The sequence below is a fragment of the Daphnia carinata genome, chromosome 5 (assembly GCF_022539665.2).
Source record: "Daphnia carinata strain CSIRO-1 chromosome 5, CSIRO_AGI_Dcar_HiC_V3, whole genome shotgun sequence".
NCBI lineage: Eukaryota > Metazoa > Arthropoda > Branchiopoda > Diplostraca > Daphniidae > Daphnia > Daphnia carinata.
Window position 1 is genome coordinate 332,388 of NC_081335.1, and position 24,587 is coordinate 356,974.

The 24,587-nt window shown below is 39.6% G+C and overlaps 6 protein-coding genes across 8 annotated transcripts; 4 read left to right on the forward strand and 2 right to left on the reverse strand.

Annotated features, from left to right (window-relative positions):
• The first annotated feature begins 5,498 nt into the window (after positions 1 to 5,498).
• Positions 5,499 to 7,350, forward strand: LOC130696925 (UDP-glucosyltransferase 2-like). Its single transcript, XM_057520061.1, has 2 exons — positions 5,499 to 6,850; positions 6,910 to 7,350. Exons 1-2 carry the CDS (start codon positions 5,553 to 5,555, stop codon positions 7,190 to 7,192), a joined length of 1,581 nt encoding a protein of 526 aa, XP_057376044.1. The 5' UTR covers positions 5,499 to 5,552; the 3' UTR covers positions 7,193 to 7,350.
• A 2,690-nt stretch (positions 7,351 to 10,040) lies between these two features.
• Positions 10,041 to 11,849, forward strand: LOC130696926 (UDP-glycosyltransferase UGT5-like). The gene is made up of 2 exons (XM_057520062.2): positions 10,041 to 11,368; positions 11,429 to 11,849. Exons 1-2 carry the CDS (start codon positions 10,074 to 10,076, stop codon positions 11,709 to 11,711), a joined length of 1,578 nt encoding a protein of 525 aa, XP_057376045.1. The 5' UTR covers positions 10,041 to 10,073; the 3' UTR covers positions 11,712 to 11,849.
• A 4,477-nt stretch (positions 11,850 to 16,326) lies between these two features.
• Positions 16,327 to 17,464, forward strand: LOC130696948 (transmembrane emp24 domain-containing protein 2-like). The gene is made up of 4 exons (XM_057520089.2): positions 16,327 to 16,515; positions 16,618 to 16,652; positions 16,736 to 16,978; positions 17,046 to 17,464. The coding sequence occupies exons 1-4, from the start codon at positions 16,430 to 16,432 to the stop codon at positions 17,279 to 17,281; spliced, it is 600 nt and encodes a 199-aa protein (XP_057376072.1). The 5' UTR covers positions 16,327 to 16,429; the 3' UTR covers positions 17,282 to 17,464.
• LOC130696939 (fructose-bisphosphate aldolase-like) lies at positions 17,395 to 20,429 on the reverse strand. 2 transcript variants are annotated; one of them, XM_057520081.2, is made up of 7 exons: positions 20,268 to 20,429; positions 19,596 to 19,781; positions 19,322 to 19,517; positions 19,065 to 19,255; positions 18,649 to 18,999; positions 18,513 to 18,590; positions 17,395 to 17,816 (listed from the first exon to the last, which is right to left on the reverse strand). In XM_057520081.2, exons 2-7 carry the CDS (start codon positions 19,776 to 19,778, stop codon positions 17,721 to 17,723), a joined length of 1,095 nt encoding a protein of 364 aa, XP_057376064.1. In that variant the 5' UTR covers positions 19,779 to 19,781; positions 20,268 to 20,429; the 3' UTR covers positions 17,395 to 17,720. The 2 variants fall into 2 exon arrangements, with proteins under 2 accessions (XP_057376064.1, XP_057376063.1); XM_057520080.2 differs by lacking the exon at positions 17,395 to 17,816 and adding an exon at positions 17,917 to 18,251.
• A 629-nt stretch (positions 20,430 to 21,058) lies between these two features.
• On the forward strand, positions 21,059 to 21,962 carry LOC130696949 (2-oxo-4-hydroxy-4-carboxy-5-ureidoimidazoline decarboxylase-like). Its single transcript, XM_057520090.2, has 3 exons — positions 21,059 to 21,319; positions 21,398 to 21,551; positions 21,640 to 21,962. Exons 1-3 carry the CDS (start codon positions 21,133 to 21,135, stop codon positions 21,821 to 21,823), a joined length of 525 nt encoding a protein of 174 aa, XP_057376073.1. The 5' UTR covers positions 21,059 to 21,132; the 3' UTR covers positions 21,824 to 21,962.
• Positions 21,952 to 22,772, reverse strand: LOC130696951 (mediator of RNA polymerase II transcription subunit 31-A-like). 2 transcript variants are annotated; one of them, XM_057520093.2, is made up of 4 exons: positions 22,643 to 22,772; positions 22,468 to 22,554; positions 22,307 to 22,403; positions 21,952 to 22,248 (listed from the first exon to the last, which is right to left on the reverse strand). In XM_057520093.2, exons 1-4 carry the CDS (start codon positions 22,653 to 22,655, stop codon positions 22,038 to 22,040), a joined length of 408 nt encoding a protein of 135 aa, XP_057376076.1. In that variant the 5' UTR covers positions 22,656 to 22,772; the 3' UTR covers positions 21,952 to 22,037. The 2 variants fall into 2 exon arrangements, with proteins under 2 accessions (XP_057376076.1, XP_059351446.1); XM_059495463.1 differs by having other exon boundaries at positions 22,468 to 22,548; positions 22,643 to 22,724.
• Positions 22,773 to 24,587: the final 1,815 nt, after the last annotated feature.

Sequence of the window (24,587 nt, forward strand, 5' to 3'; positions counted from 1 at the left end):
TCTTGATTTATGTAACTGTTTAATCGTATTAATTAGTTACACGCCATCTGGTTCTTACTGATGCATATTTTTTCTTCTCTAAATTTGGGTACATCTTTTCAGCTTCACAGCTCGTTACATTTTATGTGACTTGATGACTGGGCTGTTGACGTGCTAATTTTCTAATTGTAGCCCAGACACTGTCTTCTTCCCCTACGTATAATTCTACAGGCGGATTACTACGTCCATCAAACATTTGCTTCACACGGACATGCAATTGGCTTCGGCAAATGAACCGTATCGAAGAAATGAGCCAATAAACAATGTTCCTTCGTCTTCTTCTTTAACGCATTTTTGTGTACGAGGCAGCTACCGACTACGGTGCTGCTCTCATAATCTTATGATTTGAAAAATTAAGAAAACGTAAAGTTTAAATAGGTAGAGAAAAGACCGAAATGAACTAGTCAACTAGAAGGCTCGAAGGTGCAGACGTCCCGATGATCAAAGAGTTCGACATGTTCACTAACCAGCCGTCTTTCTTTAGAAAAACAAAAAAAAAAAAAAAAATGAAAATTCCCATCTTTAATTATCTGATTGAATGGCTGTCATAACAGCACCATCGTCAGGGAGAACGAGGACGTCCAAGTGCGAAAGAAAAAAACGCTTTTTGGTTTGTCGTTCACATGTCAGCTGTTTGACGCAGTTCGCTTTTGTATCTAGTTCACCTGAAGCAACGGCACTGAAACATGAAATGTTTATGTTTACCTTTTTGTTTTTTTTCTTTTTAAAAATCCAGCGCAAATTCGCCATCGTCTCGGCTCGATTGCGGCCCAGATTGGATTCCATTCTTGCCTCCCCCATATGCCGTTGTTCCTGATTGCATTGCAGGGCCAAGAGATGGACTTTGAAATTAAATCAGAGTCAGCGTGCCACTTGTAGAAAACACCACAGCGGACAATCGTCAAGGTCTAGTTAAAAGTCAGTATCAAATGGTAATAAGGTTACATGGATAAAAGAACTAAAAAAAACAAAAACAAGTAAAAAAGGGAACAGTTTTAAAGAGAACGAAAGCGGAAATGCGTGTGGCAGAAAACGTGCGAAAACCGATCCGAAATTCGACATTAGTTTCATTCCTTCCCCTCCCTGAGCTAAAAAGGGGAATGAACAAAATTAGAGTCGACTCTTGAACAAAGAAAAACAAAAATTAGCAGGAAAAAAAAAACAACGCAAAAGTCTCGCTATTTCCTGGCGACCAAGGTCGACGCAAAACAATCGAGTTATCTTTAATTTCCGGTCGTTTGCCCAAAACATGTTGAAATATTCGTCGAAAAAAGCTGTTTTTGCCTTGTTTCCAACGGTTAGCCACCGGATTACGTGCAACCACCACGGCAAAAGCGAGTTATACAATTGACGATTAAGTGGGGGGAGAACCAGATTTTGCTGCAACTTCCTTCCGCCAATGTTCCGGCTTACCGGTGGCGAAACAAAACCACACACGCATCGATTTGCTAAGGCGATTATAATGGCCCGCTTTGCATTTGAATTGGTAATTTTTTGTGGCAGCTACTCGTGGTGGTTTTTTTCCAATAATTGCGACAAATAAACAAAGTCGTTATCACCATAAAAAAAAAGGGAGTTGTTAGCTTTACGCAGTTTGAAAACAATTAGGATTCGAAAACTGTTTCAAACCACGCCGATTGTGCATATGTAATGCAAGGACAATTCCAAAATGGGACCAATCGCATTCCTAAGCGGATCGATTATAACAAACTATATGACCCCTTATACGGCGGTTCAATTGTAAAGCCAGTTACTAGCCACATGACCGAAAGATCAGGCCAATAACGAAACGCGAACCATTACAGAAATGGCATGGAACATTACCTCGTTCTCCTGGTTTCTCCAAATGCATAACGACTTTCGGTTTTGGCTTTTTAGTTGCTTTCATGCCATGTTCAACTAGAACTTATCAGTTGAAATCCTTTGTTCTGATTCTCGCCTGATGTGCGCAACAGTTTTACATTAGGAAATGGGAGGCAAAAAAATTATTCTGTCTTATTACCTTCAGAGAGCCAAAGGAAAGATAATGTTCCTCATGTTAGCAGCACCTCGATTAGAAACAAATCATTTCATCTCTGTTCACTTCAATTCCTACAGATTTTTTAAAAATCATTGCAATACGGCTGAAAAGCGAGTGAATAACCTAAAGGTAAAGTTCACTTGAAAGTTACAATAGCCTGGCCAAATACAACATTATTTTTCAACCCTCATTAAAAAAAAAATATATATATTACCTTCAAGGATGATAACGACTTGCAAATGTTAAAATAACGTTTTTTTGTAGCATTAGATGGCGTTGCGTGCGGCTTTTTTCCCGCAATATTTCCACCAAAAATAATTTTGTATTCCATAACATCTCTAGTGTAGGGGCGAAGGGGCTGTCGTCGGGAAGTCCAATGACCCCACGCCTAATAGCGGCAATAAATTAACAGCATATCGTATCAATTATTAGAGCGATCTGGCGGATAAAAACTGTCAACTACCAGAACGTACAGGCGATTCGGAACGGAACAGCAGCAACGCCTTCGCTTGAGCTTAACATGCGTAGCTCAAGCTACCTAGCAGGCGTTACTACTGCTGGTGTACTTCATGGTTTCAGCAATCAACCATTCACCAATCAGCTACAGAATCCCATGAAGTATACGATGAACTATACTTCATGGTATACCATATTTCACGCACCTACTGTAATTTTACAAAAAGAAGATGAATATGGAAGACTTCGTTTGGCTCAGTTTACCCCATTGATCGGACAACGATTACGCAAAGAGGGTGTTCCAAAAGAGCAGCTCAAAATACGTAAAAACTATGGATTTTAGTGTTTTCTTACTTTCATTCTTGTCCAAGGAATTTGCTCACCGAATTCTCATTTAGTCATCGAACGCATCGGCAGTCACACCAACTTCGTCAAACCAAGGGCGAAAAGGCAGGTGGAATGTCGACATTTCGTCACCTATTTAAATGGATTAATAACAAGGAATCAGGCATCAGACTTCCTTAATAAGCCAACGAATTTAAGCCTACTTTACTCACCGGAATTTAATTGCAATCAGCACGGGCAATGACATTGATTTTAGTTGCGTATGCGGAAAAGATGAGAAAAGTATCGGGGCTAATGCGCAATCAAATGGACATGCCGTTAGCTCGCGTCATTTACTTGATTGAATACGTTATCCGTCACAGAGGCGCTCCACATTTGCGTACGTCTTCGCCGCAAACTTTCTCTGTACGAACGTTTCCTCTTGGATGTGATGCTCTTTTTCGTATTAATTGGGTGCCTTGATGTTTGATGTATTCGCCCGTGTCTTTGGCTTCAACTGCAAGGGTCAGAAATGCGACCACAAGAAATCCAATTAATAATAGAGGTAAGCACTGAAATGCAATACTTACTCCATCGATATGAAACCGATAGCGCTAAGACGATCCTTTTCGCTGACGCCGTTTCACAGGGATATCTTTGTGATTAAATATTTGGTAAATCCGACAGGAACATCAGTAAAGCCAAATCGCCTAAAATAAATAAAGAATGGTTATTGTTTTGAAAAGCAAATCCAGATGCACCATATTTTAAACCAGTCATGCAACTAAATACTCATTGCAGAAAATTGGATATTATCAAAAGTCCGAAGATTGCACGACACACCCAACGTTTTTCCCTCGAGAAAAAGAAGGGCGAAAAAATAAAACAGAAATTCTAATTTCAGGGCGAAGAATTTTCAGTTCTAGTGTTCGCTTCGTAAAGGAATCGATGTACACATGCAATTAGTCAAGACATACGCTGTTTGCCATCGTCGAAATGAGATGTGGCAATTATACAAAAACGCGATTGCTCGAGTCGACAAGTTTTCTCTGATTCCGGCTAAAACACCCCCCCCCCCCCCCCCCAACACGATTCCTGGAGCAAAATCGGCGTTGCTAGCCATTCTCGACCGTTAGCGAATAGCCATTTGCACGAACAAACAAGCCAACCCGCGAAAAACAACAAAACGTAACGACGAAAGGAAAGCCAAATGTGCCAGAAAACACGGGGCGTTTTAAGCTATACGTGATATGAAGCTTCAATAAGCAAACCGGAGCTGGACAAATAATATATTTAAAACAAAAGTTATTACCTCAAGGTGAGTTGGGTTCAATAACTATTGAAATTGGTAAACACACATCGCTCTTTCTTCTGGCACGAAAAATAAAATAACCTGGGTGGGGTTCGACCTGTCTGAATAAGGGATGCAGAATGCAAGACATTCCCTCTAGACATACACTCTAGTTTTCAAGACGTTCTACATCAGTTGTTAACATCTAAAAAAAAAGAAAAACGATAGATGTAAAATCTGTCTTCCAGCTGATCACGTTAGTAGGTGATTTTGCTGTAAGCATGTTCTTCTACTAATGCCTATGAACGCCTAGAGAAAATTAAGATTTCAAATTTAAAAAAATGATTCGACCGGTGGCCACGACTGAATGAGAACACTCAACTCTAGGCGAATTTTCTATTGGCCACGTAAATTCTTTGGTTTTGGGGGCAAGTTAGGGATCGGTTTCAAGCCACGATGTTACAGACGAGTATCGCTAGTTATACGACTCGTAACGGTGGAAGGAAAACGTGTTATGCCCACTCGTCTATTGACAAGCGACAACGTTATTCTGGTGTATACGACGGTGAATTTAACGGTCTACTGCAGACGATCGTGCTAACCCGCTTTAAACTTGGATTCCAATAGCTCACTTTCTTGCTCTCATTTCCTTTGAGGGATTTCAAAACGTTACGCAGATGCAGCAAATTACAATTTGTGCAAATGGACCATTCACGTCGTTCTTGCTGGAGAGGAAAATTGTTTTGAGTACAGCAGACTAACCTGAGCAAAATTTAGCGCAATAATAATTTCAAAACGGGACTAGCTGATTTTAGCTAGATCGATTCTGACTAATAGTCTGGATCTATCGTCTCCTTGCTGTGAACGAAAGGCCACCAACTAGCCACTAGACCGAAAGACTAGTAGCGGCAAGCAAAAACATTGCAAATTGGCATAGAATATTACCTGTTGGCCTTGTGTTCAGAAGGAAAGAATACAGGTTAGCCGAAACATCGTTGGATCCCGAATGATGATTTTCTTCAGGTTAGCTCCCTTGGCGACAAAACCTTTCGTCTCCGTCCGCCGCAAATCTTACCAATTCCTCTCCTTCTAATCAAATGCATAATAGTTAAAGAACGCTCTAAAAAAACCAGATTCATCATTTACGATGGTCTGGCCTAAAACAAAAGTTTTTCAGCCATAATAGGATAAAAACGATTACCTACAGTGATGATAAAAAATTTGTCACGTTTAAGCTAATGTCGTTTGCAACGCTAGATGGCGTTGCGTCCAATTTTTTCCCGATAGTTTCACGCACCTTTGGTACATTTACAAAAAAGAGATGAACAAAAGTCTTCGATTTGCTCGATTTCCCACATTTGAAGGACGACAGCTATATGAAGAGGGTGTCCTAAGAGAGAAGTTGAAAAATACATTTAAACTATGGTTTTGAAGGTGTTTTTATTTTTATTCTTGTCTACGGAATTGTCCGTGTCAGCTCACCGAATTCTCATTTTGTCCCCAATCGCAACGTACAGTCACACCAACTTCCTCAAACCGATGGTGGAAGGATTGGTGGAACGTGGCCATTTCGTCACCTATTGGAATGGATTGATAACGAAAAATCAGGCAACGGAGTCGTTTAATCAGACAACGAATTTACGTCTACTGTACTCACCGGAAGTGCACACAATCAGCAGCGCAACTCTCGTTGATTTTAGTGTTCGAAAGAAACCCAACAACGTCATATTTGGTCTGCCAAAAAGAATGAAGAGATACTGTAAAACCATCTACCGAGATCCCGTCTTCCATCAGCTCATGGATTCGCAAGAAAAATACGATTTGATCATCTTAGAAGCAGCTATCAATGAATGCTGCCTTCCACTCGTCTATAAATTCGATTTACCTTTCATTTACATCATGGGTTCCATGCCGCTGCCTTGGCACCTAGACGCCATCGGCTCACCACTGGCTTTCGACCATTACCCGCAAGTCAGTACGGCTTATGCAGATGAGATGAATTTTTGGCAGCGAACATACAACCTAGTGTCCGGTCTTGGTGCCATATATTACTGGCGTTGGATCGTCATGCCCGTGGTCGATCGCCTGGCCGCAGAGATGTTGCACATCGAAAACCTGCCAACCATCGAAGCAATTGAGAGAAATTATCTAAACCTTTTGATACTCAACACTAACATGGGCCTTAATTACCAATTGGCGACGACGCCGGTAGTGATCCAAGCTGGCGGTATAAATCTCCGTCCGCCTAAGCAGCTGCCAGACGATTTGGAAACATTCGTGAACAGTTCCGGTGAAGCTGGATGTATCACCGTTAGCTTTGGTACATTCATTAAAAACTCCGCGCTTCCGGATGATGCGCGCCGCCTTTTCATGTCGACATTTGCCCGCCTATCACAATGTATCCTGTGGAAATGGGAAGACGAAAAAATGATGGAACACATCGAATCAATTCCACCCAATGTCAAATTAATGTCGTGGTTACCGCAAGCCGACTTGCTTGGCCATCCGAAAATGCGTCTCTTCATCACGCACGGCGGAGTCAACAGCATCCAAGAGGCCGTGTATCACAACGTCCCATTGATAGTTTTACCCGTTTTGGTCGATCAGCCAATTAACGCCATAAAAGCCGTGGATGACGGCTATGCCATTCGACTCGATTGGGACAATTTGACGGAAGAAATTCTATTCAATGCCATTGAGCAGATCCTCATTAATGCAAGGTATTTTTCAACACGTTTACCTTTGTTCCATTCCTGACGATTCTGAAAATGTTTCGCAGCTATGCGGAGAAGATGGAAAAAGTATCGGAATTAATGCGCGATCAAATGGAAACGCCATTAGATCGCGTCATTTACTGGATTGAATACGTTATCCGCCACAGAGGCGCTCCACATTTGCGGACGTCTTCACGCAAACTTTCTCTATACCAACGTTTTCTCTTGGATGTGATGCTCTTTTTCGTATTAATTGGTGCCTTGGCGTTTTATGTACTTGGTCGTGTCTTCCGCCACTTCAACAGCAAAGTTCAAGTTCAGAACTTCGACCTAAAAAAAAACAATTAATAATAGAGCTTAACACTGAAATGCAATGCTTACTCCACGTTATATTAAACCAGTAGCGCTAAGACGATTCCCTGTAGCTTTCAGCTGTCACCCTGCCAAAAGCACTACCGCTGTGGCTAAATACCTGATAACTCCTTCCGTAATATAGGAACACCAATAAAGAGAAATTGCCTAAAACAAATGCAGAACGGTTATTATTTTGAAAAGCAGAGCCACGAGCATTGCATTTCAAACCCAGTAATGTGAATAAATACTCATTATACTTCAGTTCAGAATGCCGATGGAATGTCGAGCAGGCAAGAGAAACGTCTTAATGAATTTTGCTGATCATCGAAATTCAATGCAAGGAATTCTTTCTGGCTGGTTTCCCTAAATAAAATTTAAAAAAAAAACCATTATTTGAAATATGTCAACTTGAAGTTTAACTCGATTTATATGGCAAACGTTAACCATCATAAATATCAACACGCACATAAATCGAATGTGCTCCGCCAATCAAGATAATCAATAACGCAAAGATTATATGACACACCCAACGTTCGCGAATAAGGATGGAAAAAAACAGACATTCAAATTTCAGACGAAGAATTTTAATCCGTTCTACTGTTTACTTTCTAATGGGGCTACGTGCATATGCAATTATTAGAGACATATACTGTTTGGCATCTTCAAATTGAGGTCTGGCAGTCGTGCCAACCGCTATTGCTTGAATATATCATTGACATCTGATTTCATCTACAATCTGCCCAAACAAGATTCGTGGTGCAAAATGCGCGTTGGTAACCATTTTCGACAGTTAGCGACTGGCCTTTACGCGAACAAACAAGTCCATACGAGACAAAAAACGAATCGAAACGACGAACGAAAAGCCAAATGTACCTAAAAACAATGTTTTTTTTTTGTACTTCAATGGAAATTTAGCTTTACTGAGATAACCAGGATTGGGCAAACAGTGAACCCAAAACAGTTATTCTCCCAACGAGAGTTGGTTTCAATATCCATAGGAACTGGTAAACTTGTACTAGCTCTTTCTTCTGGCAAGTAAAGAGAAATAAGAAATTCGACTGGTATGGAACTAGCGATTCAGATTGACAGTCACAGTACATTAATCTAGTTTCCTAGACGTTCAATATCATTTGTTAACATTTTTACAGGGTACCGAATGAAAAGAGATAGTCGCAAAATCTATCTTTTAAAACAATCACTTTGCTAGGTGATTTGGCTTTGGGCGAGTTCTTCTGCAAATGCGTCATCAACGCCTAGAGTAGATAATGATTCAAAATAAGGTTTCGACAGATGGCCATGACTGAAATGAGAACATTCATTTCAGACGAATTTTTCTTCCCGTTCTTTAAATTCTTTGGTTCTTAGGGCAAGTTCGTGGCGTATTTTTTTTTTATTTTTTTATTTTTTACTCCATCACAAGTAACATAGAACCATTCAGCAACCTGCGAATAAGGACAATGACGAATGACCCTAGCTTAAAAACTAGGCTATACCAAATTCGAGCCAACTTTAATTGTCTGAAGAGAATGCTCTAGGGAACCGAGCAAAATTTTAAGCTTTTTCCACCTTTTTCTTGTAATTTGAATTTACTAGTTTTTCCTAAAAACCAGTTTCGAGCCATCGCATTCAGGAACTAAGCAATAGCACGATTTCGCCAGTTATGTCAAGAGAAAGTTTTGAAAGACGAGCACCGTTGGTTGCACGACTAGTAATTCTGGACGGGAAACCAATTATCCCTACTTATCAATTCAGAAAAAGAGGAGTTAATCTGGTGTATACGACAGTATAATCAACGGCGTATTATGGAAGTTCGTGCTAGTCCGCTTTGCCCTTAAAATGTCTCACATCTACCGAATCAGAATATTGAACTCAAGTGACAAATAATATGCCGGAAACAAAGCGCTACGATGACTACGACGTACAATAACGACAACCACACACACAACTCTTGGGCGGTGTCCAAGAGATGGTGCTCAAAACTAACATTACATCTTTAACCACAACAGAAATTCTCCCTCCATTGCGTTGAGAGATTTCTAAACGTTTTGCAGGTGGAGCAAACCAGAATTTCTACAAATGGAGGTAAACGCATCAGTTTCAGTGCCCAGGAACATTGTTTCAAGTACCCCCTCTCCCCAAGGCTAACCTGAGCATGTTTAATGCAATACTAATTCCAGTATGGGACTAGTTGATTTGAACTAGATCTTTTATGATTCACGGTCTAACGCTATCGTCTTCTTGATTTGAACGTGGGACCTCCCAAGTGGCTACTAGCCCGAACGACTAGTAGTGGTAAGCAAAAACATTGCAGGTTGGCATAGAACATTTACCTCTTTGTCCTGTTTTCTCCAGCCGACAGCAATTCCTTCCTGCGATGCTCCACGTACGATTTTCTTTTGAAATCATCCTCTAGATGCTGCCTGTTTAAACACATTTTTTTTTTTTTTTTACATTAAGAAATTTTTCTAATATTTTACTTTCTTATTACCACCAAACAGACATTCTGATGATTCCCCACTTGAAATGAATTACTTTTTTCGGTTTCAATTTGGCTGGATTGCTCGAGTCCAAAACCTAATTGATCTTCTGTTCACTTGAAATTCGCTCTCATTGTTTTTATTATAGCACTAAAAGTAAAATAGGAATTAGTATTAGTGTTAGATGCCGGTGATTCAGATGTTTTTGATGTTTTAAAAAAGCGTCAAATCTAACGCTAGATGGCAAAGAGTTCCTTCCTTTCGATTTTTTAAAAACTGTTGCGTAACTATAAGAGTATATAAAGTCGGCGCACAAAGATGGAAACTTTTGTTGAATTTTTTCGATTGCCTTGATAACAGTTATATAAAATCGGTGTAAAAGTTTAACAATAGGAAAAATGGTATTAAGTTTTTTCTTACTTCTATTTTTGTCCATGGAGTTGACTGCAGCTCACAGGATTCTCTTCTTATCGCCCATCTCAACACGCAGTCACACCAATTTCGTCAAACCAGTGATCAAGGGATTGGTGGAGCGAGGTCATTTCGTCACCTACTGGAACGGACTGTTACCGACAAATCAAGGGAAGAATGCACTTAATCAAACAGCCAATTTACGTCTGCTTTACTCACCAGAATTAGATGAGCTGAACAGCGATCACAACGTTGATTTCGGTGCTGGAACTAACAATTTTTATCTGTTATTTGAATTGCCAAAAAGAGTAGTGCTCTACTGTAAAACCATCTACCGAGATCCCGTCTTCCATCAGCTCATGGAGTCACACGAAAAATACGATTTGATCATCGTAGAAGCAGCTGTGAACGAATGCATTCTTCCGCTGGTCCATAAATTTGATGCACCCTTTATCTACACCATGGGTTCCATGCCCATGCCTTGGCACCTGGATGCCGTCAGTTCACCACTTGCCTTCGACCATTATTCCCACATAGGTTCGGCTTTCAAGGATGAGATGAATTTTTGGCAGCGAACCTACAACGCACTGTCCGGCATTAGTGCCATATATTATTGGCGTTGGATCGTAATGCCCGTGGCAGATCGCCTCGCAGCCGAAACTTTGCACATCGAAAACCTGCCAACAATTGAAATGATTGAAAACAAATATTTAAGCCTATTGATACTTAACACTAACCTAGGCATTAATTACCAAATGGCAACTACGCCAGCAGTGATCCAAGCTGGCGGCATGAACCTCGGTCCGTCTAAACCGCTCCCGCACGATTTAGAAAAATTCGTGAATGACTCCGGTGACGCCGGATGCATTATCGTCAGTTTCGGTTCACTTTTAAGAACCTCCGATCTTCCCGATGATGTGCGTCGCCTTTTCATGTCGACATTTGCCCGGTTACCGCAACGCATCCTGTGGAAATGGGAAAATGAAAATAAAATCGGAAACAAAGAATCAATTCCAGCTAATGTCAAATTGATGCCGTGGTTACCACAAGCCGATTTGCTTGGCCATCCGAAAATGCGTCTCTTCATCACGCACGGCGGAATCAACAGCATCCAAGAGGCCGTGTACCATAAAGTTCCATTGATAATTTTGCCCGTTTTTATAGACCAGCCTCTTAACGCTAAAAAGGCAGAAGACGACGGCTTTGCCATTCATCTCGATTGGAACAATTTGACGGAAGAAATTCTATTTAATGCCATAGAGCAGATCCTCATTAATGCCAGGTATTCATCTACATGTTTACCTTTGTTTCATTTTCTGACAATTTTGAAAATGTTTCGTAGCTATGCGGAAAAGATCAAAAAAGTATCGGAGCTGGTGCGCGATCAAATGGAAACGCCATTAGATCGCGTCATTTACTGGATTGAATACGTTATTCGTCATGACGGCGCTCCACATTTGAGGACGGCTTCCCGTAAACTTTCTCTACATCAGCGTTTTCTGTTCGACGTGATGCTCTTCGTTGTCTTGATCGCTATCTTGATGTCTTACGTATTCGTCCGTGTTTTGCGCTATTTCTGCTGCGCAGATAGAATTCAGAAATGCGATCTAAAGAAGAAGAATTAATTATAAATAGAAAAAAGTCAAAACATGTTTCGTGCATACCGACACTACTAGTAGAGCGATGAACTGGCGCGGTTCATAGCGTCCACCGCGTTATTAAAATTAAACCTGAATGCAATATAATAAATAAAATAAAGCAGATATAATCACCTACAAAAACTATAGATAATTTACTAAAATAAACCTATTTCTTTTATCGCAAACTCTTAAAACAATAGTTCGCTAGCAAACATCTTAGCAGCTACCTGTTCAACTGTTAAGTTTGACAGAAGAATTTATCAATGGACGTTTTCGCATCTCCAAAATTTAAGCTGATTTAAAACAAGTCTTGTTGAAGTTCAACAGAGTTGACGAAAAAACTTGTAACGATTAATGCCTCCGAACGAAAACCCTAAAAACAATGTGACCAGTTGTTCTTTTTTTTTTTTGAACCAACTTCCCCATTTTTGAACTGAAACAAAAAGAAAGCATCTGCTTCTGCTTACGGAAATATCAAGTTGGATTTGGAAAACCCGAAATTTCCCTAGCAACAAGAATCAAAAGCTTTTTCCAACTAGACAAAAAAAAGAGTTGATTTTAATGTCACTCAAAAGTGGCCATACGAACACGTTGTTATCGACTACAGCGAGAAGAACAATTGGATTACGTTGGACCCTTTTTCGCAATAACATTCGAAGATGATGGATCTTCTCTGCAGACATCACATTCCGTGCTCCAACCAGTTTATGATCACTAACTATTACACATTTTTGCAACGAATAGCAAAAAAAAAAAGGTGTTCGTTCCAAATAACGACATTTTGTTTTTCAAATGTTACACAGGTAGCGGAACTTCGCTTTAGGCAAATCTTTTGAAAACGTGTTCAAAATGCACGATGAAGATTTCGATTACACTAGCAATGTTTGTCTGGAGGCATGGAACAGTGACCCCAGTCTAAAAATGAAGTCCTAGTTCCTATCTTTGGATACTTATAACAAGTTTCTGTTTGAGTCTCATTCAAGTGTGATCAGAGCGAGAGGAAAAAATAGGGAACGGCAGTAGTACACGTGAGCCTTATGGCTACGGAATAAATTCCAAACAAATTCGATTCACGAATTTCATGTCCTCAATGCACAGTTTCGCAAAATTGAAGAATTAGCAAGATAGTTATTCCATTGGAGCTGCTGTTAGAAGTAAAACTCAAATCTTAGATGAATTTCCCGATTTCTCTATGCAAAAAAAGTTACCCTTAAAACCAGTTCCGAACCGGCTGTACTTGCTTCATAACATCGTCAGAAGAAAAGCGAACCAAGCTGTTAATTCTCTGATGGAAGACCATCGCTGGTAGTAGAACATGGAAAATGATTTCAAGTTCTTAAGCACTTTGGAAGGTAATGGTGACCCACTTTGCAGTTCGAATGGCATCACTTGTTGCATCTATCCACTGTGAAATTTGAATGCGTGTAACAAACAACAGCCCACGCTGGACATAAATGACGACGCAAACAAATGTCATATCTATCATTCAGCATTCCCCACAATCTATAATGCATTATTCAATCGGACACGAAGGTCGAAAAGGACAAGATGCCCAACAATTCTTCCCTTAGGCAAAATTGGACATTTCCTCTTCTTTTTCATTAAAATTCAATAAATAAAATAGCAACCAATATTAAATATTGGTACCTTTTACGCCAAGAGATTAAGCAATCAAACACAGCTGAAAGTATGGTACTTACCCAAGAGCTTGGTGAATTTGATAATAGTGGGATCCCAGGCTCAGCTTGTCGAACAGCAATAAAACCGAAACGAGAACTGATAAAGTGAGATAAAGTATCAATTATTAAAATTATTAAATTAAATATACAACTAAATTCAATAGTATAGAAAATAATTTTGCACGTACAACACCCGAAGTACTAGAGCTAGACTACTAGAGCTATGTGAGTATCCATGGTCGTTTAATACATAAGAATTCGCAATCCTAACTTTTGTTCGTTGATAAATATTTTAAAAATTTTAAATAATTAAAAATAGGAAAACCTTCGTCGCAAATAAATCAAATTTTATCTGTCACGCAGGTACAATGACATCCCTTTAGGCAAATCTCATGCAAACCTATTCTGATTAAGTGGGGAAAGTTCTAACTGAGATGCACGCCTAGCGCACTAACAGAACAGGAACCAACAGGCTTTCGCATACTTTTTATAAATCCTTTGGTTCTTATAACCAGTTTCTGACTTGATTGTAAGATTTTCACAAACAAAAGGAAACAGACACGTGCAACGAAGGTCACTTAATTAAGGTCGATGGCCATGGGATCGTCGTCGAAGACAGAATGTAAAATTAAGAAACTTGAGTGATACAAAAAAAATTGGATGCGCAAAACACTCAGGACTTTAAGAATGTTACTAGTCCTCGCAATTTCATCTATGGGTTTGAAAACGTTCTCTCAGTGCAGGAAGTTTTAACTCTATTTCAAGAGTCGTACGAATTGTTTCTAGTAACTCGTATTACCCTATGAATATCTAGCACAACAACAATTCCATAATGGAGGCAATTACGATTGAATCAATCAAGTGATGATCGATAGTTTCACCATATCGTCCATCTCATTACGGTTCAAAAGCAAAGCTAATAACCGGCATTTGGCTGAAAGAAACGTGAAAGGGTACTGAAGAATTATAGTTTGGCATGAAACATTACCTGTTTTCCAACTGTACTGTATGATGATTTTTTATTTCGCCTTCAAGTTCCTTTTTCACAAAGTCCAATTGATAGTATGCATGTTCTTGAGACCCTGCACTGCAATGCATGGAGTAGCCTTTTCAGATTTGAGGCGTTTCAATTCCTCCATCAACCACTGTCGATTTTCTCTTGAAACACCATTCTGTCCAAATTTGGATAACTAAAAAATAAAATGAATCAGAAACAACATTAGCTGACATGTACAGAAAGTTCTGTCCCCGAAAAGATATACGGGAAAAAAATGAGGCACTCGTCGATTGTCAGGAAGGCAAAGAAAATTGAACTGTATACCACTATGACTTTACGCAACTATTGCACGTGCTTAGGTAGAGCGGATCAACATAATAGAACCCGAAGTAGTAGCATTTACCAGATTTTAGGGTGTAATTAACTTGATGCTTATAAAGTCCCAGGTTCATACCATTTTGGGATAAATTTTTTCAATACAGGAAGTAATTGGATACCACCTGGTAAAACAAAGAAGTAAAATGAAATTAGTCAAACATAGAACAATGAAAGTGATGAAAATGTATGCAGCTACCAGTCAACTTTTTCCTTCTTCCTACCCCTAGGTTTTTTTAAATACGTAGATGTGCTACGGAAGTACAGTCTATGCACTATGACCTTCGATATCGTAGGGTTCCTTCTCTATATCCCCAACACTTACTCAGGTACTGGCAAACAACTGGGCAAAATACACAAGGTAAAAATAAGATTAAATAGGATTTCGAATTGAACAGTCGCAATAAAATCGTATTCGGCTATACAGCGTAAAAATCGATTCAGTTTTTGAGCCATTTCAATAGTGACGATTAACAACGGATTTCGCCCGGACCTGGGTTTTTTTTTTTTCTATAAAAGCTTGACAATACATGTTCACTAAAAATTTGCCACATTATTTAAAACCTCAGATTAGCACACAGTCAGATGGCATCTTGAAAGCAATATTCACTGTGGCTAATGTTTCACTGTAAAATTACCTTTTTTTTCTTTGATTGAATTTTTACTTGTTAGCTTAAAATTTTACTTCATCGTCCAATGCTTCCTAAAAAGGAGGGGTTTTTATTTACAGATACTTAACACAGACAAAGAATGATTACCTCGAACACAGCTTATTGTAAAGTAGATTCCATTCTTTTTCAGATCAATTAAGTGCACTATCCTGTGATACATAGTAATAGCAGCACGTGTCTCTGAACAGCAAAATATAATTTAAGCCTGCAGGCCAGCAACCCACAACCTGTACAAATAGGTTTTTTCATTCCTCTGTCTGTTACCAGTATGAGAGAGGAGTAGGCAATAGTTTAAAAAAATACGAATTTCTAACTCGGCACATTAATTACTAAGGTCTTAAAATGGCAAAAGTTTAGTCATAAGAGTTTTGAACTGTAATATGTGGCAATTACTCACCAATTTATTTGGACGAGCACGAGCCACGAGGTTCAACTCCTTGAACCCCAATAGTGAACACTGCACAGTCTGCTTCAGACAACTGATGTGACCAACTCCCTGCACGGATGAAGAAACAAAATGGCGAATATGGCGTCAATATTTTGGCCACATAAAGGTTTGCCATTTACGAAGCAGTAACATTTCTAAATAAAATGTATTCCTACTGTAGGAACACATATAATGTTTGATTAAATTTTTTTTTATGTTTCAGCTGTCTTGTCGACAGCTGAATGGTGAACGTCCAACGACTGACTTAAAATTTTGAACGAAGTTATCTAAAAATGTTATTGTCATAAACTTTGTCCTTGTTTTCCGATGTTTATTCTTTAGTCTGAATTTATATTTCTTGGTGTTCCGAGACATTAAAAATCTAATATACAATTCAACTGATATTCCCGCCCATAGTGTTTTATCGATATGTACTAAACTATCGCGATTTGCTACACGTCATCGTTTGTAGCCGGAGAAACAGACGTATATTTTCCAATCTGTTTCTTGTAAAAATCTGCCTGTTTCAATCTATTTAACTCTATTTAGCTGCCATGAATCACATTTGTTTTGTCATTTTATTGTTGATTGGGTACACAAATGCCTATTACATGACGATAGATGCTCACGCCGAGGAATGGTAAGTTACCAACAATTTTGTCATACCTGTGTACAGCCCATCTTGCTTCTTCAAGTTACCTTTTGAAGAACTACATTCATTTTTCTCTTATTTATTATTCAGCTTCTTCGAAAAAGTTTCGGCAGGCACAAAATTAGGTATGCATAATGAACATTAATTAAAATCAGAGATTTTGGTTGTAACACTGATAAAATTCATTTCCCCCCTCGGGACAAACTAGGTTTGACCTTTGAAGTAGCTGAAGGTGGATTTTTGGATATTGATTTCAACATTGTTGGCCCAAATGGTCAGACCATCGAGTCTGGAGAACGTGTCAGCAATGGAAAATATGCCTTCAAGGCCGACATGGACGGTGTCTACACCTACTGTTTCTCCAACAAAATGTCCACAATGACCCCCAAGATTGTCATGTTCACTATTGATGTTGGCGAACCCACAGCAGAACTCCACCAAGATTCAGCCAGTAAGAAAGATTTTTTCTTTAAAATGTTGTTCAGTATCATAGCTAGCTGATTCCATTTTCAAACAAGATGGTAACCATACCAAGCTGGAGGAGATGATTAAAGAACTGTCTGGCGCCTTGAGGACAGTGAAACACGAACAGGATTACATGAATCTACGTGAACGCGTTCACAGGACCATCAACGAAAGCACTAATTCGCGGGTGGTGATGTGGTCGTTCTTCGAGGCCTTTGTTCTCTTGACCATGACTGCCGGTCAGGTTTATTATCTCAAAAGGTTTTTTGAAGTAAGACGTGTCGTTTAGCATAGATAGACAACCCATACCATCCAATGTGTAACTTGTGACTTTGTGTTGTATAAGTGAATAAGGTTTAAACACTGAGTTTCAATCACGATGATTAAATTGTACTTGATATGTTGCTGGTATTGGTATCGTGTATTGGATGTTGAAAACAATAACATACAATAAAAGCAAGTGATCTTACTACATCACTTTCCAGCTTTTAAACACCCAAAACAAAAAGGACCAAAGGTGGATAATAGTGAATGAAATTCTATTATGACACTACCACAATCTTAATCCCCGATGATCCTCGTTCATTTTACCTAAACATTGAAAAAAGTGAAAATTTCGAAAAAAAATGCATTCACAATTTTTTTTTCCAAGTTCGTTGAAACAAATCGACTTTCTGGTTTTTTTCTTTTTATAACGACGATGACACCATTGCAAGCTTTTCATGAATCTAGTAAGCGTGATTCTTGACGAACAAGTCGTAGGCAGCGGCAGCTCCGACGCAAGTTCCAGCCACGTATTTGCCTTGAGCGGCGTCGCCGTTGGCCTGAATAATTCATTCACATCAAAAGGTTTTAGGTTTTTCTATGTGAAGAAAGTCTCTTGTTTTGTGAAAGAGAGGGATATATTCTGGCTTGAGCAGTGGATCAAGAGGAAAATACATAAGAGATTTCTATTGAAATAGACTATTGACGTGACTACACCATAAACCATGCTGACATGCAGCTATATCTTTTTTCTTTTTAAGTTTGCAATTGAATAATTTTCTTTGAAACTAACTGAAGTGCAAAAGAAAAATTGGTCATAAAAAGAATATGGAATGGGGTATCAGATAATTTTTTTTCCTCGTAGGTTTTGACTTCAGATCAAGGCACCGTAGATTCTTTTAATAGGCGTGCTGTTTGACGAAGAGAGATTGACCGGCGGCGTAACTAGGAATGGATCCGGCAACGTATTTCGCTTGGCAAGCCAAACCATTGGCCTGTTGGTAGAACGCAACATAAAAAACAAAAATAGAAAACAAACAAAAACAAACATACAAAATGCTCAATCAACAAACAAAAGAAAAATGAAAATAATAATTTTTTTTAAGGTTTAACAAAAAACAAACAAAACAGCAACTCTAAAAATTGTTAGATCTCATGCACAAAAAAAGGCAATCATATTGTCTACGTTAAAGATGTTAACTTTGAGTTACTTGAAGTTGAAAATTTAAAACCGGGATTTGAAAAGCAAGAAATACCTTAGCACGCTTCAGGAGTTCTTCCTGACCAGCCTTGACGTTCTCGGCTTTGCCACCCCAAGCGCGGAGGACTGATGCCTAAATTGAGAAATAAAAGATTTAATAAACTCAAATCAATAAAAAGAGAGCTAAGCACCTGGAGGGCGCGGCCGTAGCTGAAGGTAAGAGCCCAGGGCTTGCGGCCAGGGTGGGCGTTGATAGCGTTGAGGTGGACGGAAGCATCTTCTTCCGACTGGCCTCCGGACAAGAAAGTGACTCCAGCAACTGCGGGAGGGACAGTCCTCTGCAGAGCAGTGACGGTGGCGCGGGCGACTTCCTCTGGGGTGTACTTGGTCTTGCAGGACTGGCCGGCTGTGACCATGTTGGGCTTGAGGAGGGTGCCTTCAAGGAAGACGTGATGGTCGTTCAAAGCCTTGTACACGGCGGCCAAGACGGTCTCGGTGACCTTCTGGGCCCTGTCCAAGTCGTGATCACCGTCGGGAAGAACCTGAACAAAAGAAGAATGATAGTTAAGTTAATAACAGAGAAGGAACAAATGGAATGAATTCAAACCTCAGGTTCGACGATGGGGACCAAGCCGTTGGTCTGGCAGATGGAAGCGTAGCGGGCCAAGACGTTGGCGTTCTCCAAGATGGCCTGGTAGGATGGAGTGTTCTTGCCGATCTTGAGGACGCAGCGCCATTTGGCGAACTGGCATCCGTCCTTTTTGTACTGGGCGCAGCGAGCGTCCAAATCGTCCAAACCTTAAGCGTAAAAAGTATTTATTGATACAGAACGAATTTTGGTTAGTTTATTGGATTGTGAATCACCTTGGGTGGTGCATTCATCTTCAGAGCCCATCAAGTTGACAACACCCTTGTCGACCTTGATGCCGGGGTAAATTCCGCGGGATTTGAGAAGCTCGGCGAAGGAGGTGCCGCAGCTGGCCTTCTGGTAGAGGGTCTCGTGGAAGAGAATGACACCGGAGATGTTGTCATTGAGAGCGGCATCGGCGGTGAAGAGAAGCTACAATACGAACAACATTTGAAAATTAGAAATTTGGAGAATGAATATGTTTAACATCGTCTTTATGAGCGTCAATACCTCGCGGTAAGCACGACGGTTCTCCTCGTTGTTTTCGAGTCCAATGTCGGCGAAACGCTTTCCAACGGTGGCAGTGGATTCATCAGCAGCCAAGATACCTTTGCCAGGGGCAATGATGTTGTTGGCAATGGTGCGGAGCTCCTCTTGCAGGGCTGGAGATGGGTAGTTGAAGTAGGTAGTCATTTTCTGTCAATTGAAAAATTTGGATGAGAATAAAGTCATTAAAACCATGGTTGTTATTTCTCTGTGCAAAACTCTACATCAAAATGCTAAATGTTATCAGATACAACTATAACCTTAGCTCTGTTGCCAACCTAGAGGTCGTTCTAAGGGCAGCCAAATTGGGTGCAACTGTTTTGAATACTGAAATTTCTAACTCTGAATAGCTTAGACTTGAGGAGTTATGTTACCAATTTTCAAACAAAGAATTTTCAAGGAATAGACTGCAAAAGGAAGACGCACTAAAAAGTCACTTTTACAAGAAACGGTAGTAGCCGGGGCTCGATCAATATAGTGAATCCTCCCTACGCGAAGGTCACCTTGGCACGGGATCGTTCGGTACGAGAACAAAATACTTCGAAGTTTTCCGATAATACTCAAGATGCCATTCGTCTCCTTATGCGTCTAATCGTTTACCAATAAATTCACACGTTTCAAATAAATAAAACTTACTGACTGAGTTGTTTAAATTTGACTGGAAGAGGAGAAGGAATGATCACAACAGGACAGACGAGATCGTGCAGTCGAAGTGAGCTCGTCAGTATTGAGCTTGGGGCTATTTGGTATACGTACCGCCAGTTGGTGTCCTTTTAAAGAACCGAAGCGCCAAGCCCGAATTCGTGCGGCTGGCACAAGAAATTCCAACGTGAACCCATGCACGTTGGCTATAAATAGCGCGACATTCGAACTAGAAAAATAAGCATAGTAAGGGCACCTTGTCGGCTTGTCCTCCCAAAATTTCCTCTATCACGCTTTTTCTCGCTGTTTCGCTAACATGGCTGACAGCTGGATGACCCTCAAGTCCCCGACGATCACGTGAACCGTCGACAAGCACACATAGAAGCGGCTACTGCCTTCTCTCTCAATTTCTAAAAACTTTTTTGGTCTTTTCTGTTATAGAAATTAGTATTAATATCTCGAAAATTTGTATTCTGTATTGATGCCGAACGAAAACATATTGTCAACTTTCACGTAGGGAATTTAGATTTGACCATGGAAATCTTGTATGCTTCTCCCCAGTCCTCCACATGTTATGACGAAAATAAGTTATATAGTGATACCAAAGTTTCATGCTACTCTCCATTATCTTTCTAAGAAACGGCTCGAGTCAAATGACAAACGGCATTAAAGAACCTCGCGTCACTTATCAATTAATGGGATGAAAACATCTACGGGAAACAACATGTTTATTCTCCGATTCGTCTGCACACACAAACAAATCAATGTTGATTGTTTATGACCTTGGCAACTACAGGCCGCTTGCATTCTGTTCAGGTCGTTGTCAAGCTGCCACTTCTCAGCCCTGTTACGCATACAAATGTCTGATGTGCTCAAAATTTCGCAAGTGAATGAGTTGAATTATGAAGATTTTATTGGTCGATTCGGTAATGTGATTGAGCATTGTTCAATAGTCGCAGCTGCCGTGTGGCGATTCCGTCCATTTCGCGATGTCCATCATCTTCATCAGGAAATTTGTTCATTTGTAGATCTCCTTCCAGAAACAGGTATTGTTCTTACACAATGGGATCATCTTTGAGAAATGTGTTAATTTATTTTTAAACTTTCTTTGCTTTGAATGGTAGGTAAAGAGGGTGTGCTAAGATTACATCCTGATTTGGCTGGGAGACTAGCTGAACTTGGCAGCCTTACCCAAGAGAGTTCAGCTGAACAGAAAGCTGCTGGTTTGGACACTATGACCCCTGAAGAGAAACAACTGTTAAAAGATACCAATATCAAGTAATGATAACTTATTACAACATCACATATACAGCTATGACGAAGCTGATTGATAAATAACAACACCTTTGGAATAAACTTGCACTAGGTACAGAGACAAATTTGGCTTTCCATTTGTCATATGTGCAAGACAGAACAAGAAAGAAGCAATTCTGAAGGGAATAGTTGAGAGGCTGGAGCATTCTGCTGAAGAAGAACTGAACATTGGTATTGAAGAAGTCAAGAAAATCTGTTTGTTGAGGTTGTTAAGCATAGTGCCTGACGATAAATGACATACATAAGGAATCCACCTATAGGGAAGATTAGCCAATATTCCATTCAAAACATTCTCAAACAGTTTTCCAGAAATGTCTGTTACTGCCTCAGGGCTAACTCTGATATCACTCAAAATACAACACCATTACAAAAGAATTTGTTTATATTGTCTTGTAGAAGTCACCAATAGGAGATTATTTTTAAAAATTTCACGAAAAGACATACCACAAATCATACACTTTTCTGGGGTGTTGGCTCATTTTGAATAGCCATCATGTGCTTTTCAGCTTGACTCTGAAGTAGCCTGACTCTTTTCCTGGTATAATGCTGCCAGTGGAGAATTTGCTGGTCGTCAATGAAACGGGCACACTGACCATTGACAATTTCCTTTCTGAAGTGCTCGTACTGAAGCAAGTCCAAGAAATGCAGACACATGGGATACCTAAAACACAGTCAAAGTTCAAATTTGCTAGACAAAACTATTTTAAAGTTTGATATACTTTAGATATTTTGCATAAGCAGGTTCCTTCCAATACTGTAAATATTTGATGTAATTAACAAAAGAAGGATCCTTGAAGTAGCCACGTTGAGCAAGAACTGTCAATTGCAAGACTCACATTAGGAAAAATTATTAATGCCACAAACAAAGACAAAAACTTACAGTGCAGATAATTAGGATTGGCAAAACATTGCACAAACTCCAGCTCTACCTGGAATCGAATCCTTTGTTGCTCGTCAGTCTCTACTCCTGAAACGTTGAAAGGTAAAAATCCATGAAGCCAACAGCCGTATCTAACGATTTGCAAAATGCCCAATAGAAAAATTAAATTATTTACCTCGGGTGCTCATTGCGAAGCAAACGCCGAAAACGTTGCTTGCTTTTGCAATCGAGACGAGAAACGTTGGTGAATGACAAATGAGGAATGCAAAAACAGCGTCTTCGTACACTACTGTCGTCTGCTTGACAATTGGAGCGATACGGTCTACACTTGGTGGATTTAGCCATTAATTTCTTAAGGAATCATAAATTCAAAGAGCTTGCAAAAATGATCATATGTTTTACATGATCTAGTAAAAACTAAATCACTATGACGATTCGCTTTGCTTGAAAGGCAAAAATAGTCTACATTTGTCAAAACAAAATGTTGTTGCAACCTGCAAGTCAATGAGCAGATTCAGTGGACAACCTGTCTGTGCTCTAGCACCAGATAGAAAGAGACCAGATGTATTTTACTGAAAAGAAAGATATTGGAGATCGTGGTTGTTGCAAGTACTGGAATGCTCACCAGCATTAACCCGACACTAGAAAATTAATGAGGAAACAAACGTTAAGAAAAAGACGAAACAATCGATCAACGGTTGTCAGTCCCCGAATAAATAGGCGTCCCAAGACATGCATAGGGATGCCAGTATTCTACTAGGCTCGGTACGAATTCTATAATAGGATAGAATACAATAAATCAGAAAATAAATTGCCTATCCATTTTTTAAATTGTCACCTGACGTCATACAAAGCCAACACACAATGGTCAGTTACTATATGTTTTTGTGCGATGGTTTGATCAGCTGGTTATTCTTCATATATCCTAAGCACAACATTCAAAAATGAAAAATGCATCCAAGTAAAGCGAAGAAGCCAGAGAAATTAATTATGCAAATTGTGGTGAATGAGGAAACGAAAGAATACGTATTAACTGAATAGGTTATTGCTTCTTCCTTTTAATCTTTTAGTAGCAGGCTATTCATAAAGTTCTCTCCAATTCTCAGCTTCATTAACGTTCTTATTTGAAAGTTTCTCGCTGGCTCGTTTCTTCTTCTAGTTAAGGTTCTTATAATTGTGTATAGCCTTCCCCAGCTGCGACATTTCAAAATCTCCTAAATGAAACCGGGTGGCAATTGTCCTACGACTTTCAATAGGTTTACAACCCAGCACTAGATTTTTAACATAAACATTCCAACGTGAAAGTCGATGTTTCATTTTACTTGTGGAATTAAAAAGGATAAAAAAAAAAAACAATAAACAACGGGTCACATAACAATGATAGTGCGCCTAAATTGTCTAATTGAAAGATAATTACAGTACCTTGTCGCTACAAATTTGTACACGTGTCACCAAACAGCATTTTTGTTTCGAGATTCATTGTCAAGCATTAGAGACTAATTAACAAAGCTGACAATGGGCCAAACTTATAGGCATACAGAGCAGCACCTGTCCTTTGAAAGGTGAATACAAATATAACAGAAAATTCCAAATTCCGTCTACTAAATAACGCTAGCACCATGTGATCAACCAGCCCCGTTGCCAATCAATTATGTGAAATCCGCAGAGCAATACAGGAACAAGAATCTATTGACGAGAATCCAAGATGCTGCAGGCGCTTTTGTGTATGTTGTTTTTAACAAGCTTTTTGTGCTTTGCCAATCCTTAGCTTTTAGCATGTATATAAATGATGTAAAAATGGGTGTAATCCGCTTACAAGATTTTTGGTAGAACGTATTTTTAAAGACCTGCCTATAAGCAGGGTACCCTGCGCATATACCAGACGTTTGAGGAAACTATAACAAGACGAGCGCGGATTTCGAATGTCAAACCAGGTGCACTTCAAGGAAACCTTCAGTTGGAAAGCAAAGGATACAGTCGAGGAAAACTGGAAGAATGCGGGGGAAAGGGACACGCTGCTTGATATTCACATACGTCATTAATGGTTAAGATATTTTGAGGATTAGGATTTGCGGTTACTGCATTCGACATACAACGCCCATGATGAGTTATAAAGTGTT